At 42.6% G+C, this 12889-nt stretch overlaps 1 protein-coding gene across 1 annotated transcript in view; it reads right to left on the bottom strand.

The window, feature by feature from the left end:
* Positions 1-12515, bottom strand: part of lpcat2 (lysophosphatidylcholine acyltransferase 2) — a 72124-nt gene extending 59609 nt beyond the window's left edge. Inside the window, exons 1-3 of the mRNA XM_072547391.1 lie at positions 12321-12515; positions 9695-9837; positions 352-572 (exon numbers count right to left, since the gene is read on the bottom strand). Of these exons, the coding sequence (XP_072403492.1) occupies positions 352-572; positions 9695-9837; positions 12321-12467 (511 nt within the window). The 5' untranslated portion in view covers positions 12468-12515. The remainder of the gene's footprint in view (positions 1-351; positions 573-9694; positions 9838-12320) is intronic.
* Between the last annotated feature and the right edge of the window lie 374 nt (positions 12516-12889).

Here is a 12889-nt window from a genome sequence, read left to right as displayed (position 1 = left end):
AAGATCGCATTTGTGAGGTTAATTAGCTTTATAAGAATGCAAGATTGTTAAATAAGCCTCATGAGCATTATATTACTTATGATCGCAATTTCCACTACTTTAATTTGTAAATCCTTTCCCGTTGTCCTTCAGGCAGTGAAATACTTGAAATGGATCAAGAAAGGAAAATGTCTCTGAAGCTATTTACTGATTTTTTGTTTACATAGATATTGTACTCCATGAAAAATACTCACAAAAGTTACATTTTAACAACCTTGTTATCACATATCAAGTTAAGCACTTAGCAACATTTTGAGACTCTTAATGCAAACAATGAATTAGAAACAACGATTAAATTCTTAAAGAACTCACATCCAAACAGCGGAATGTCAGCATTCTCAGCTCTCGAGACGGTTGATGGCATATCAGCTACGATATTCACAGCTGCATCAAAGAAGCTTGAGTGGGGAGCAACGACAAGAATCGGTGCCTCTGCTGCATCGGCCTTTTTTCCCTTCACCTTAATTTCCATGAAGCCCATACAGAAGAAAAATGCACGACCCAAGGTCTTCAACACAAATCTTGAAGCACGGCTGTAAGTGAAGTTCAATGATATGAAAACTTAGTACTTCTTTCAACTTAGACAATGAAAACAAATCTGACTTATTTTGTTCGGAAAAGGAAGAAAATGGAAAGCCCTTCCTGCCAGAAAATAATTTTTAAACTAAATTCAAAACCATATAGATTGAAGATTTGTCTTTATGCTTCCTTTGCAAGATTGGTATCAAAAGAGATGATCTTAAATAACCTTAGTAACAAGGAAAATATCAAAACTTCTCTCAAGTGTTAGCAAGTTTTGAGATTTGTGATTCTCTCAAAAGGTATATTCAAATGCTGGGAGTCCAATTTTAAAACAAACTTGATTTTAGATACATAAGTAGTCGTGTGCACTGCCTGATCAGAAAGGATAGCTAACAAAGTCAGGTGCTAGGAATTGCAAAATGAACTTCTGGTTACTTTTGAAAAAGACCAATAGTTGGCACGTGAGGATAGTATCATTTGGAATAATACAGCATGATAGGATCCCCATTAGGAAGACAGCACCTATATCATAACCATTACTGCTCGTGCATCCACTATCTCTTAGCTACTTACATTAATATCCTAGAATGCAATCTATCAGGTCCAGGAGACTTATAAATTTCCCCAGTGATTGCTACTGTGTTTACAGTGGGCCCCCATACCCATGGGGGATATTTTCCAAGACTTACCACAAATGCTTGAAACAGCAGATAGTAGTGAACCCACTCATTTAAATGGGAAACATACTTCCCCTGCAACTCCCTGGTCCCTGGTTCTGGAATGTTCCATGTAATATGTTCAGGCCACAGTAAACCGTGGGTAACCGAAACCATAGTAAGTGGACCCGCAGATACGATGGTCGCCCTGTGTTTCTTTCCCACATTTTGCATCTTCATTACATTGTATATTTAGAATGCTACTGGTGCCTTTTACCAGGAGCCACCTCATGCTCCCGCGAGGAGACTGAGCAGTTCATCAACTTCACCAACACATTCCACCCCGACCTTATATTCGCCTGGATGATCTCTGACACCTCCCTCCCCTTCCTGGACCTCTCCATCTCCATCAACGATGACTGATTTGACAGTGCCTTTTTTTAAAAACAAACCCACCGACTCCCACAGCTACCTGGATTACACCTCCTCCCACCCTATCTCCTGCAAAAATGCTATCCCGTATTCCCGATTCCTCCACCTCCACCGTATCTGCTCCCAGGAGGACCAGTTCCACCACAGAACACACCAGATGGCCTCCTTCTTTAAAGACCACAATTTCTCCTCCCACGTGGTTCAAGTTGCCTTCCAACGCATCTCATCCACATTCCGCACCTCTGCACTCAAACCCCACCCCTCCAATCGTAACAAGGACAGAACCCCTCCTGGGTCCTCACCTTCCACCCTACCAACCTTCCCATAAACCTCATCATCCGCCAATATTTCTGCCACCTCTAAACAGACCCCACCAGAGATATATTTCCCTCCCCACCAATTTCCACTTTCCGCAAAGACCGTTCCCTCCGTGACTACCTGGTCAGGTCCATGCCCCCCAACAACCCACCCACCCCTCCTGGCACCTTCCCCTGCCACTGCAGGAATTGCAAAACCTGGGTCCACACCTCGCCCCTTTCCTCCATCCAAGGCCCCAAAAGAGTCTTCCACATCCAAAGTTTCACCTGCACATCCACCAATGTCATTTATTGTATCCATTGCTCCTGATGTATGGTCTCCTCTACACTGGGGAAATTGGACGCCTTCTCACAGAACGCTTTAGGGAACATCTCCAAGACACCCACATCAATCAACCCCACCGCCCCATGGCCCAACATTTCAACACCCCCTCCCACTCTGCAGAGGACATGCAGGTTCTGGGCCGCCTCCACCACCACTCCCTCACCACCCGACGCCTGGAGGAAGAACACCTCATCTTCTGCCTTTGAACCCTTCAACCCTAGGGCATCAATTGGACTTCACCAGTTTCCTCTTTCCCCTTCCCCGCGTTAGTCCAGTTCCAACCTTCCAGCTCAGCACCATCCTCATGACCTGTCCTACCCGCCAATTTTCCTTCCCACCTACCCGCTCCACCCTCCTCTCTGACCTATCACCTTCATCCCGACTCCCATCCACCTATTGTACTCTTTGCTACCTTTTCCCCAGCCCCATCCTCCCCTACTTATCTCTCCATCCTGGAAGCTCCATGCCTACATTCCTGATGAAGGGCTTTTGCCGAAACATCGATTTTCCTGCTCCTCAGAGTGTAGGTTTGCTCGCTGAGCTGCAAGTTTGATATCCAGACGTTTCATTACCTGGCTAGATAACATCAGTGGCAACCTCCAAGTGAAGCGAAGCTGTTGTCTCCTGCTTCACCACAAACCCCATCCAGGAGAAAGATATAAATAGCTGTTGTTTCCTGCTTTCTATTTATATCTTTCTCCTGGATGGGGTTTGTGGTGAAGCAGGAGACAACAGCTTCGCTTCACTTGGAGGTCACCACTGATGTTACCTAGCCAGGTAATGAAATGTCTGGATATCAAACCTACACCCCAGCGAGCAAACCTACACCCTAAATGTTTTGAATGCTATTTGCTAGTATTCTCAAAGTGCAGTTTCTCCCTCATTCTTTTCAATTTTTAAAATTTTTTTTCGAACATTAACTTTAAACCAAAAGACTAGTAATCTTTGGAACATTGAATGGTTTCCTTTCAATTCAATTCTATGTTTAACTTTTTTGGCTAATCTTGGTTGATACATCCCATTACTAGAAATGTTATCCCTCACTTCAAAACCTGACTCTTTGACCTGATTTCTGGCCACCCACCCTCTGTCTATTTTTTGTTTTACAATGCTCCTGATGTGCTTTTGGCCATTTTGCTTTGTTAGAAATGCCGCATAGATATATGGTGCCATTGCTAAATGTTGCCCACCACATTGTTCCAGAAGATTGGCAGTGTATCTTAAAGTTAAAGTTAATTAAATAGGGGCGTGGATGAAAAGACCGACCAATGATTGGTCAAGGCAATAAATATATAATCAAATTATGTAGACACAGCTAAATAAAACCTGCCAATCCGTCATTTTAATGCAATGAATATGCTTAACAGATTAATTCTGTAGCCATCTGGTGCAACTAGTGGATTAGTATTGAACTACACTTCTTTCAGTAGAAGTCTGAGGGGATCTGTGTTTTTAAAGGAATGCTTGATATGATTTTATAATTTCTTACCAATATAATTCAAATTCACAAAATTAGACAAAAACACTTTTTATTAAATTCCAGGAATACTATTGGACAAACAATCATACATCAGACTCTCAAAAAGAAAATGTAGTCACATTCCTAAAATCCTGAAACTGCCTCCTTAAATTTGACATGTTTGCAACAGCTTGAAGAAATGCTACAAGATTATTCCAATAAAATGATTTTAGTTTGAGTTAATGAATTCAACTTAAAAAGTAATGACTACTTAGCAAGAAGACAGATGCATAGCAGATCCAAAGCCCTGATAAAACCTCTTGAACGATTCCAAAATTACATTCCAATATAAAGCAATCCAGAATTTGTACAGCAACTTTAGAACAGACAAAATATAGAAATCAGTGAAACTAAAAATTATATTACAAAATCAAAGTTACTGAAAAATGTAGGCTGACTGGTGATGCTGCATTCATAGTGGAGTACTTCTGAAACAAATGCTTCAACTCTAAACGTTGTGCTACAATTTACAACATTATCATCCTTTTATACTACCATCCTTTAATCTTTGCATGAACAATTATTCTTAATTTTCGATGCATCAATTTCTTGAGGGTTTAATGAATAAATCTCACTTGGCATTTCATAATCTGCTCTGATCCACATCTAGCCAATCCCAAATTCCCATCAGGCCATAAAAATCACCATGAACCTTAATAGTGTCCATTAGAACATGGCTTCTTAAAACAATGAAGTTAAAAATCACAACACCAGGTTATAGTCCAACAGGTTTAATTGGAAGCACTAGATTTCGGAGCACTGCTCCTTCATCAAGTGGTTGTGGAGTAAAAGATCATAAGATAGAATTTATAGCAAAAGTTGAGTGTGATGTAACTGAAATTATATATTGAAAAAGACCTGGATTGTTTAAGTCTCTCATCTTTTAGAATGAACGTGTTGGTTTCAGTTCACTATATAAAATGAACTGAAACCAACACGTTCATTCTGAAAATTGAGAGCCTTAAACAATCCAGGTCTTTTTCAATATATAATTTTAGGTACATCACTGTAAACTTTTGCTATAAACTCTGTATTTTATAATCTTATATTCCATAATCTTGAAGGAGTAATGCTCTGAAAGCTAGTGCTTCCAATTAAACCTGTTGGACTATAACCTGGTGTTGTGTGATTTTTAACTTTGTACATCCCAGTCCAACATCAGCATCGCCAAAGCACAAAATAAGAAGCTCCTCATTAATGCATACTTGAAGCAGAATATCTCAGTGGGTTGAGGAGCAAGACATCAAAATGATGTGATTTTGCACAACCCATTGACAATTAAGATATGAAGCACATTCCATTTTTCAAGAAATTGTTTTTGGTGTCTCTCCCTAGGATATGACCCCACCTTTTTTAAAAGCCACACTGCTCACAGTAACACACCATTAGTCCAATCAAAACAACCGTTTTGGACATAGTAACCACTAGAGTACATTATGTTGCAAAAGAAACAGCAACTGAAATGAGCACATCATTTGACATTTCCATTCATTATTTTAAGTTGGAAATGGATCTTGAGATATCACTCCCTCATTTATGAGAGTTGAGCTACATATCTGAAAAGCATAGTGAGGTAAATCAACAAAATAATCTGAAGCCAAGTCGCAGGGTGTCAAATAAATTCAGTAGGAGCAGGATCCCAAAACTTTGTATCTAGAACTTTGAAATATCACTGTTGCAGCATTCACAAACTATTTTCTAGGAAAATTTGGAGTAAGGTCATCATAAGTAGATCAGTGCACAAGACGAGGAACATTTTGGCAAATGAAGTTTACCACCTATTCCACTCCCTTAACAGCGCCCAAGTTCATACAGGGGTCTGTGCTATACTTGACTTTTTGCAACTTACATCAATGGCTTAGATGAGGGGAGCAAAGCAGAGTAATTAAATTTGCAGATGACACCAAGATATATTGCAACGACATGAATAAGGTGCAGGTGGGTAGATAGATTGAATGAATGCAAAAACAAATCTGAGACTGAGGATAATGTGGGAAAATGTGAACTTCACTTTAGCAAGAATGAAAAAGCACAACATTACTTAAACAGAGAATGACTGCAGCACAGTGAATTAGGTCTTTGAGTGTAAGTAACAAACAGCTAGTATACGTAATCAAGACAACCAATGGAACACTGTCCTTTAAGGATGTTATGCTTCAGTTTTACAGGGCATCTGTGAGACAGCATCTTGAATATCGTGCACAGATTTGTTCTCCTTAAAGAAGGATGTAAATGCATTGGAAGTAGTCAGAGGTGGTTTATTAAATTGATGTTTGTAATGAATGTTGCCTTATTAGGATAGGTTGAACAGGATGGGCTTGTTTTCACTGGAGTTAAGAGGAGAACCAACTTGATTAAAGTCTTTAAGATCTTGATTAGTTGCGACAATGCAGACATGAAGAAGATATTTCCACTTGTGGTCAGCCCAGAACTCGAGGGTGCAGTATTAAAATTAAGGGTTGCCCTTTTAAAAACACGCAGGAAGGGAAATTTCTTCTCAGTGTTGCACAACTTTGGAATTCTCTGTTTCAGAAATTTTATTGATTTTTTTTTTAAGATGTATGTAGATACATGCTTGTTGGGCAGTGGAATCAAAGGTTACCTGGCATCAAAAGGAAAGTGCTTGCTGGCTAACACTGCTTCCTGTTCAAGGGACAGCTTGATTCCATGACCTTGCCTTCCCAACAAACTAATAACCCTCCAGGATATCTGCTCTCATCGGATTTTTGGTTTCCAACATCCTCCTGATTTAATTGTTCTCCAGCTGGTGGCCCTACTTTGAACTACTTGGGTTCTAAGCTCCCTTTCGACATCTCTCCAATTCTCTACATCACCTCCTTCCTTTAATGCTCCTTAAAATCTACCTGATTTACCAAGGTTTTCGGCTGTCTACACTAATATTGCCTTTGCGACTGTATCAGATTTAAGTTTACTGTAACTAAAAACTGAACTGCATTTTTACAAGTTTGCTTGAAACTAAATAGTTGCTGTTTCACCCAAAATATTTTGATGAATCAAATCCAATAAATGTGTTATGTAGTGTTATTAGTTGCATTCTTGTCTATGTAACTCTGCTGTAGCAAGTGTGCAGAATTTTGTTGGACATTCTGGTGCAAAGAGACTATGTTTATTATATTCTACCAGGCGTGTGAACCTGCCTATTATACTACTTTCCTGCTGTTACAATGATTATGCTACAGATTACTTATGTTTCTATTGTGGTGTATAAGAAATGTTGTAACATTGTGACTGTACTTGTCAATGGCTACATGCTTTTTCACAGCCAAATTAAGTTAATCGCAGCAAAATTATATTATACTCATGCTCCATTATGGCCCCAGGCAAAGCAAATTACTCCTTGTACTGATAAGTTTTCATTTGCAGTTTTTAGCAAAAGCTTGAAGGTCAGTGGGAGGGATGGAATAAACATGGAAGAAAACACTCATTTATATTGGAAATCTTATTCAAGGATTAACAGATTAGCTCATGTACAGTCTTCATACATCAAAATGCATTATGGGATAAACCCATTAAAAAAATGATTTTGATTGGAGCTGTAGCTTTATATACAAGGATGTTGACAATTATTCAAATCCAATTTGTAAGTCTAAACAACATGCAATCTATTATGGCAGCATCTGTGCAATGTACCTTTTCCTAGATATAATTATTTCTGCAGGGTCACTAGACCCAAAACAGTAACTCTGCTTTCTCTCTGCCAGACCTGCTGAGTTTTCCCAGCAGTTTCTGCTTTCATTTCTGATTTCCAGCATCTGCAGCCCTTTAGGTTTTATGCAATCTATTGTTCCTTGTAGGACTAATGTATTGAAAGATTTAATAAATATAAAGATTTAATGTATTGAAATACCCAATTGAGACAATTTATAGAGCATTAATATGCATACATAGGAAGAGCTCTTGTAGCACAATGGCAGTGCTACCACTACCACTGAGTCAGGAGGTCAAGTATAAGTCTCACCTGCTCCAGAGGTGCATCATAACATCTCTGAACAGGTTAATTAGAAAATATCCATACATATGTAGGATGAAGGTTTAGGGGTGCAGTGGGGGTGAGGGCACGTTCAGATGTAGATGGGTGGGTACAAGTGCGGGTGAGTGGGAGATGTTGAGGGGAACAAAGAAATGGAAAATTATTTCCATCAGGTTACAACAAAAATCAGGAAAATTATTAGCAATAAATCTTTAATAGATACTTGCTGAAATATGCTAACAACAATTTAGCTGTGAAGTTACAAAGCATGAATGAAATCAGGTGATATGAAAGAGGAGAATTATCTATAACCACATTCAGGACTACTGTCATTGTCCACCTTCATCTTTACAAGTGATGTCAGCAATTACAAAAATGTAAAATTCGCTTTCTCCATTGAGAAATTAGAAGACTAGAAGTGAGAAATCCAAAATTAGGCAAAATGATTGCTTCAGAACTTAACTTCCTGTTGATGCATAAATTGCAAGAAATGGGCAACAGCTAAAAGGGAAGGGCTTGTTCTCTAAAAATGAGAAAATAAAGTGGCAGAGAAAGCCATTCTGTCTTCTAGACATATTGCAGACTAGTTTACAATTGATGCTGACATTTCTCAGTATCCTAGATCTTACCTCAAATTCCCTAAAATTGCAAACAAAAGCTCTACAAAAACAACTTGAGTTCAACCTCTACAGAAGTAAAAGTAGAATGGGACATAAAAACACAATTGGCAATGCAAATCAATGCACAATGTAACACCCTAGCATGGCTGACTGGGACAAGGTTTACTGGCAAAGTGAATAGTCTGAGCTCAATAGCTACATTAACTAGATGAATTTACAGAAATCAAAAATCTGCAGCAATTAAACAAAAAGATATCAACAACATCATATTTTAATTTATTTGAAAATATCACCTGAAATCAGTGCTTTCCTGTTCTTTCAATGTTTATCCTATCTAAGTCACACATTGATTGTTTACAGGTTCCAATCTGACACACAGTTTACTGACATTTTCCATTTAGATGGTGAGGAAAAATATTTATTCGCAAGAGACACTGAAATCCTGCTGTCATTGCCAATGTCAAATACTCCCTTCAGAAAATGAGACAACAAAATATATATACTAGAAGTATCTGGGTGACACTGCATTTTTTTAAGTTAACTGTGTGTACATATTATGACACATCTCAATGGGAGCTGGGACTTGAACCCAGACCTTCTGGTCCAATGGGGACAAGACGATTACACCACAAAAGCCCCTTGCATTTCATTTCCATTAGTGCCAATACTGATTTGGTTACAGATTAACTTGAAAAATAAATGCAACAGTGCTTTATGTCCCAAAGAAAGCAAAGTAGACTAAAGGCAAGTTGTGAGATCCCTCAGGGATAAGCTCTGCAACCATATCATGTGACAGCAGCCTGAAATGAAAAGTGGCCAGAGATTAACAAACCACTAAGCAAACTTTGATTGGACGCCATATGTTAGAAGAACATGTAGAGCTCAGTTATTATCACACATTGGATACAAACGAGGCTCAAGAAACAAGAGCTGGAGGAGACCACAAACCTCTTGAGCCTGCTCCATTCTATATAATCATGGCTGATAGAACATAGAACAGTACAGCACAGAACAGGCCCTTCAGCCCACGATGCTGTGCCAGCCATTGATCCTCATGCAAGGTAAACCTAATGTATCTTTTATCTTAACACCATTTCCCATCTACACTCCAGATACAAGGGACTGCAAACTGCATATAGCATCCAGCCAATTCGTGTCAGTTTCTTGATATGGAAGAGAGATACAGCTTAAGGACATCCGCCAGTAAGACAACGATTGCTATCCTGCCTTGACAGTGAATATCTATTTCTAACCAAAAATGACCAGAACTTACCGTTTCCAGTTTGGAATTGGGTCTGAATTTGCACATACTGGGCAGCACACCCGTCCTAAAAGTGCACATGGCCAAGCGACGAGGGCAACAAAGAAAATACAGAGAAGACGCAGAGGTACAAGGGTGATGCTGGCCACAGCTATCTAAAGACACAAAATAAGTTAAATGATTGTCAACTAATTGCAATAATAGCAGAAAAATAATTACCATTAAAAAAGGTAATCAATCAATCCTCAATTTTTAAGTACTGCACTCAGGATAAAGGTAACTCACCCAATAAAACAAAGAACTGAGCCCCACAAACTACACACTGCATATAGACAAAGAGATACAAAAACAAATGATGACCATAGCAAAGGCAAATCCTAACTTCTGATGACCCCCTACATCCCTGACTTCATATATGAATTGCAGGCAGTCAATCCATAACATTTTATAAATTCCTACATTGGAAATAGAACCAGTCTGACTCAAGACTGGGATATAGACAGACTCTAACCTCACAACTTTAATGCATTGTCTTAGCTAAGATGCCAGTTTTTAAAATAAAGTTATCTCGAGAATGTGATTTAAAAGAAGTTCTGGGATTTACATATTAATGAACCAAAACTTGCAACACATTCTAAAAGATAAAAGCCTTAACAGCAATCTATGTTCGTTGAATATATCTATTTAATTGCATCACACCAATGTTTTGCTCTAAATTCTGTGCTTTATGATCCTGCCCCACCATTTACCTTATGGAGCAGTGCTCTGAAAACTAGTACTTCCCAATAAACCTGTTGGACTATAATCTGGCATTGTGATTTTTAACTTTGTTCACCCCTGTCCAACACTAGCATCTCCACATCTTTTGACACCCCCACCCCCCAAGTGCTGACCCCTCACTCTGACCCTCTTGGACTACCCCAATACCAACCCCTCACTCTTACCCTATTCAACCCCCCAGTGCCGACCCCTCACTCTGACTCTTGTTGACTCCCCCCTCAATACCAAACCCTCACTGACCCCGTTGACTCCCCCGTACCGATCCCTCACTTTGACCTTGTTGACTCCCCCTCCAGTGTTGACCCCTCACTCTGACCGTTGACCCAAGTGCCAATCCTTCATTCTGACCCTGTTGACCACACCCTGTGCTGACCCCTCACTCTGACCGTTGACTCCCTAGTGTCAACCCCCTCAATCTGACCCTGTTGATCACCACCCACCCTGTGTTGACCACTCACTCTGACCCTGTTGGATTCCTCCCAGCACTGATTCCTCAATCTGACCCTGTTGACTCCCCCAGTGCTGACCCCTCACTGACCCTGTTGAGCCCCCCCCCCCACCCTGTTGACTCCCCCAGTGCTGACCCCTCACTGACCCTGTTGAGCCCCCCCCCCACCCTGTTGACTCCCCCAGTGCTGACCCCTCACTGACCCTGTTGAGCCCCCACCCACCCTGCACTGACACCTCACTCTGACCCTGTCGATCCTCACCCACCCTGTGCTGACTCCTCACGCTGACCCTGTGGACTCCCCCCGACACACCACCGATCCCTCACTCTGACCCGGTTGACTCCCACCCACCCCATGCTGACCTCTCTCTCTCTGACCCTGATAATCCCCACCCACCCTCCTCATGCTGACCCATCACTCTGACCCTGTTGACCCCAACTCACCCACCCTCCTCGTGCTGACCCCTCACTCTGACCCTGTTGACCCCCACCCACCCTCCTCGTGCTGACCCCTCACTGACCCTGTTGACCCCCCCACCCACCCTCCTCGTGCTGACCCATCACTCTGATCCTGTTGACCCCCCCACCCACCCTCCTCGTGCTGACCCATCACTCTGATCCTGTTGACCCCCCACCCACCCTCCTCGTGCTGACCCATCATTCTGATCCTGTTGACCCCCCCACCCACCCCATGCTGACCTCTCTCTGACCCTGGTGACCCCCACCCAATGTTGACCCATCACTCTGATCCTGTTGACCCCCCCACCCACCTCCTCGTGCTGACCCATCACTCTGACCCTGTTGACTCCCCCACCCACCCTCTTCATGCTGACCCCTCACTCTGACCCTGTTGACCCCACACCCACCCTCCTCGTGCTGACTCATCACTCTGACCCTGTTGACCCCCCCACCCACCCTCCTCGTGCTGACCCATCACTCTGACCCTGTTGACCCCCCCACCCACCCTCCTCGTGCTGACCCATCACTCTGACCCTGTTGACCCCCCCACCCACCCTCCTCATGCTGACCCATCACTCTGACCCTGTTGACCCCCCCCACCCACCCTCCTCGTGCTGACCCATCACTCTGACCCTGTTGACCCCACACCCACCCTCCTCGTGCTGACCCATCACTCTGACCCTGTTGACCCCACACCCACCCTCCTCGTGCTGACCCATCACTCTGACCCTGTTGACCCCCACCCACCCCATGCTGACCTCTCTCTGACCCTGGTGACCCCCACCCAATGTTGACCCATCACTCTGATCCTGTTGACCCCCCCACCCACCCTCTTCATGCTGACCCCTCACTCTGACCCTGTTGACCCCCCCACCTATCCACCCCGTGCTGACCCTGTTGCCCAGTAACGGCTATCCCACTCGCACAGTCGCCTCCCAATTCTTCGCGTACCTTGAGCTTGTCGGTCACGCTGAGGTGGACGTGATAAATGAACGGGTTGATAATGGGTGGCTGAAGGAGCGAGTTCTGCCTGGGCACCGGGAATACCCTGTTGACGGACCGGCTCCTGCCCGTATTCATGGCACAAGAGCCCGACATACCGCAGAGAATCGGCTTCACCGCCGACTGCACCCGACTCAACCCGGAGCATGCGCAGGACGGCCAAAGCGACGCCTCTGCCCCGCCACGAGCATGCGCAGAGCAGTCCCTGTAGCCCCCGCCCCACTGCGAGCATGCGCAGAGCGGCCCGTGTGACCAAGCCCCGCCTTTCATGCCCTGCCCAGGGACATGCGGAGTGTAGGTAGTGACTTTGACAGAGGATTAAATTGACTTACTTTATTCAACCCTAATCGGATTAGCTATGTGAAGCCGCAACTGTTTTATAATGCAGCAACGAAAACAAAATGTTATAATTTCATTATTTTGAGTCTGATAGTGCAGAGGCATTCCGATCCATAACAAGTCACTGCAAGATCTTTAGGTGAAATTTGGTTCATTTATCTCATCACAGACACACACCA

This window comes from Chiloscyllium punctatum, chromosome 26 (genome assembly GCF_047496795.1).
Source record: "Chiloscyllium punctatum isolate Juve2018m chromosome 26, sChiPun1.3, whole genome shotgun sequence".
Classification (NCBI taxonomy): Eukaryota; Metazoa; Chordata; class Chondrichthyes; order Orectolobiformes; family Hemiscylliidae; genus Chiloscyllium; species Chiloscyllium punctatum.
The sequence above is the reverse complement of the archived record's forward strand: the minus strand, read 5'-3'. Positions and strand labels throughout refer to the sequence as shown.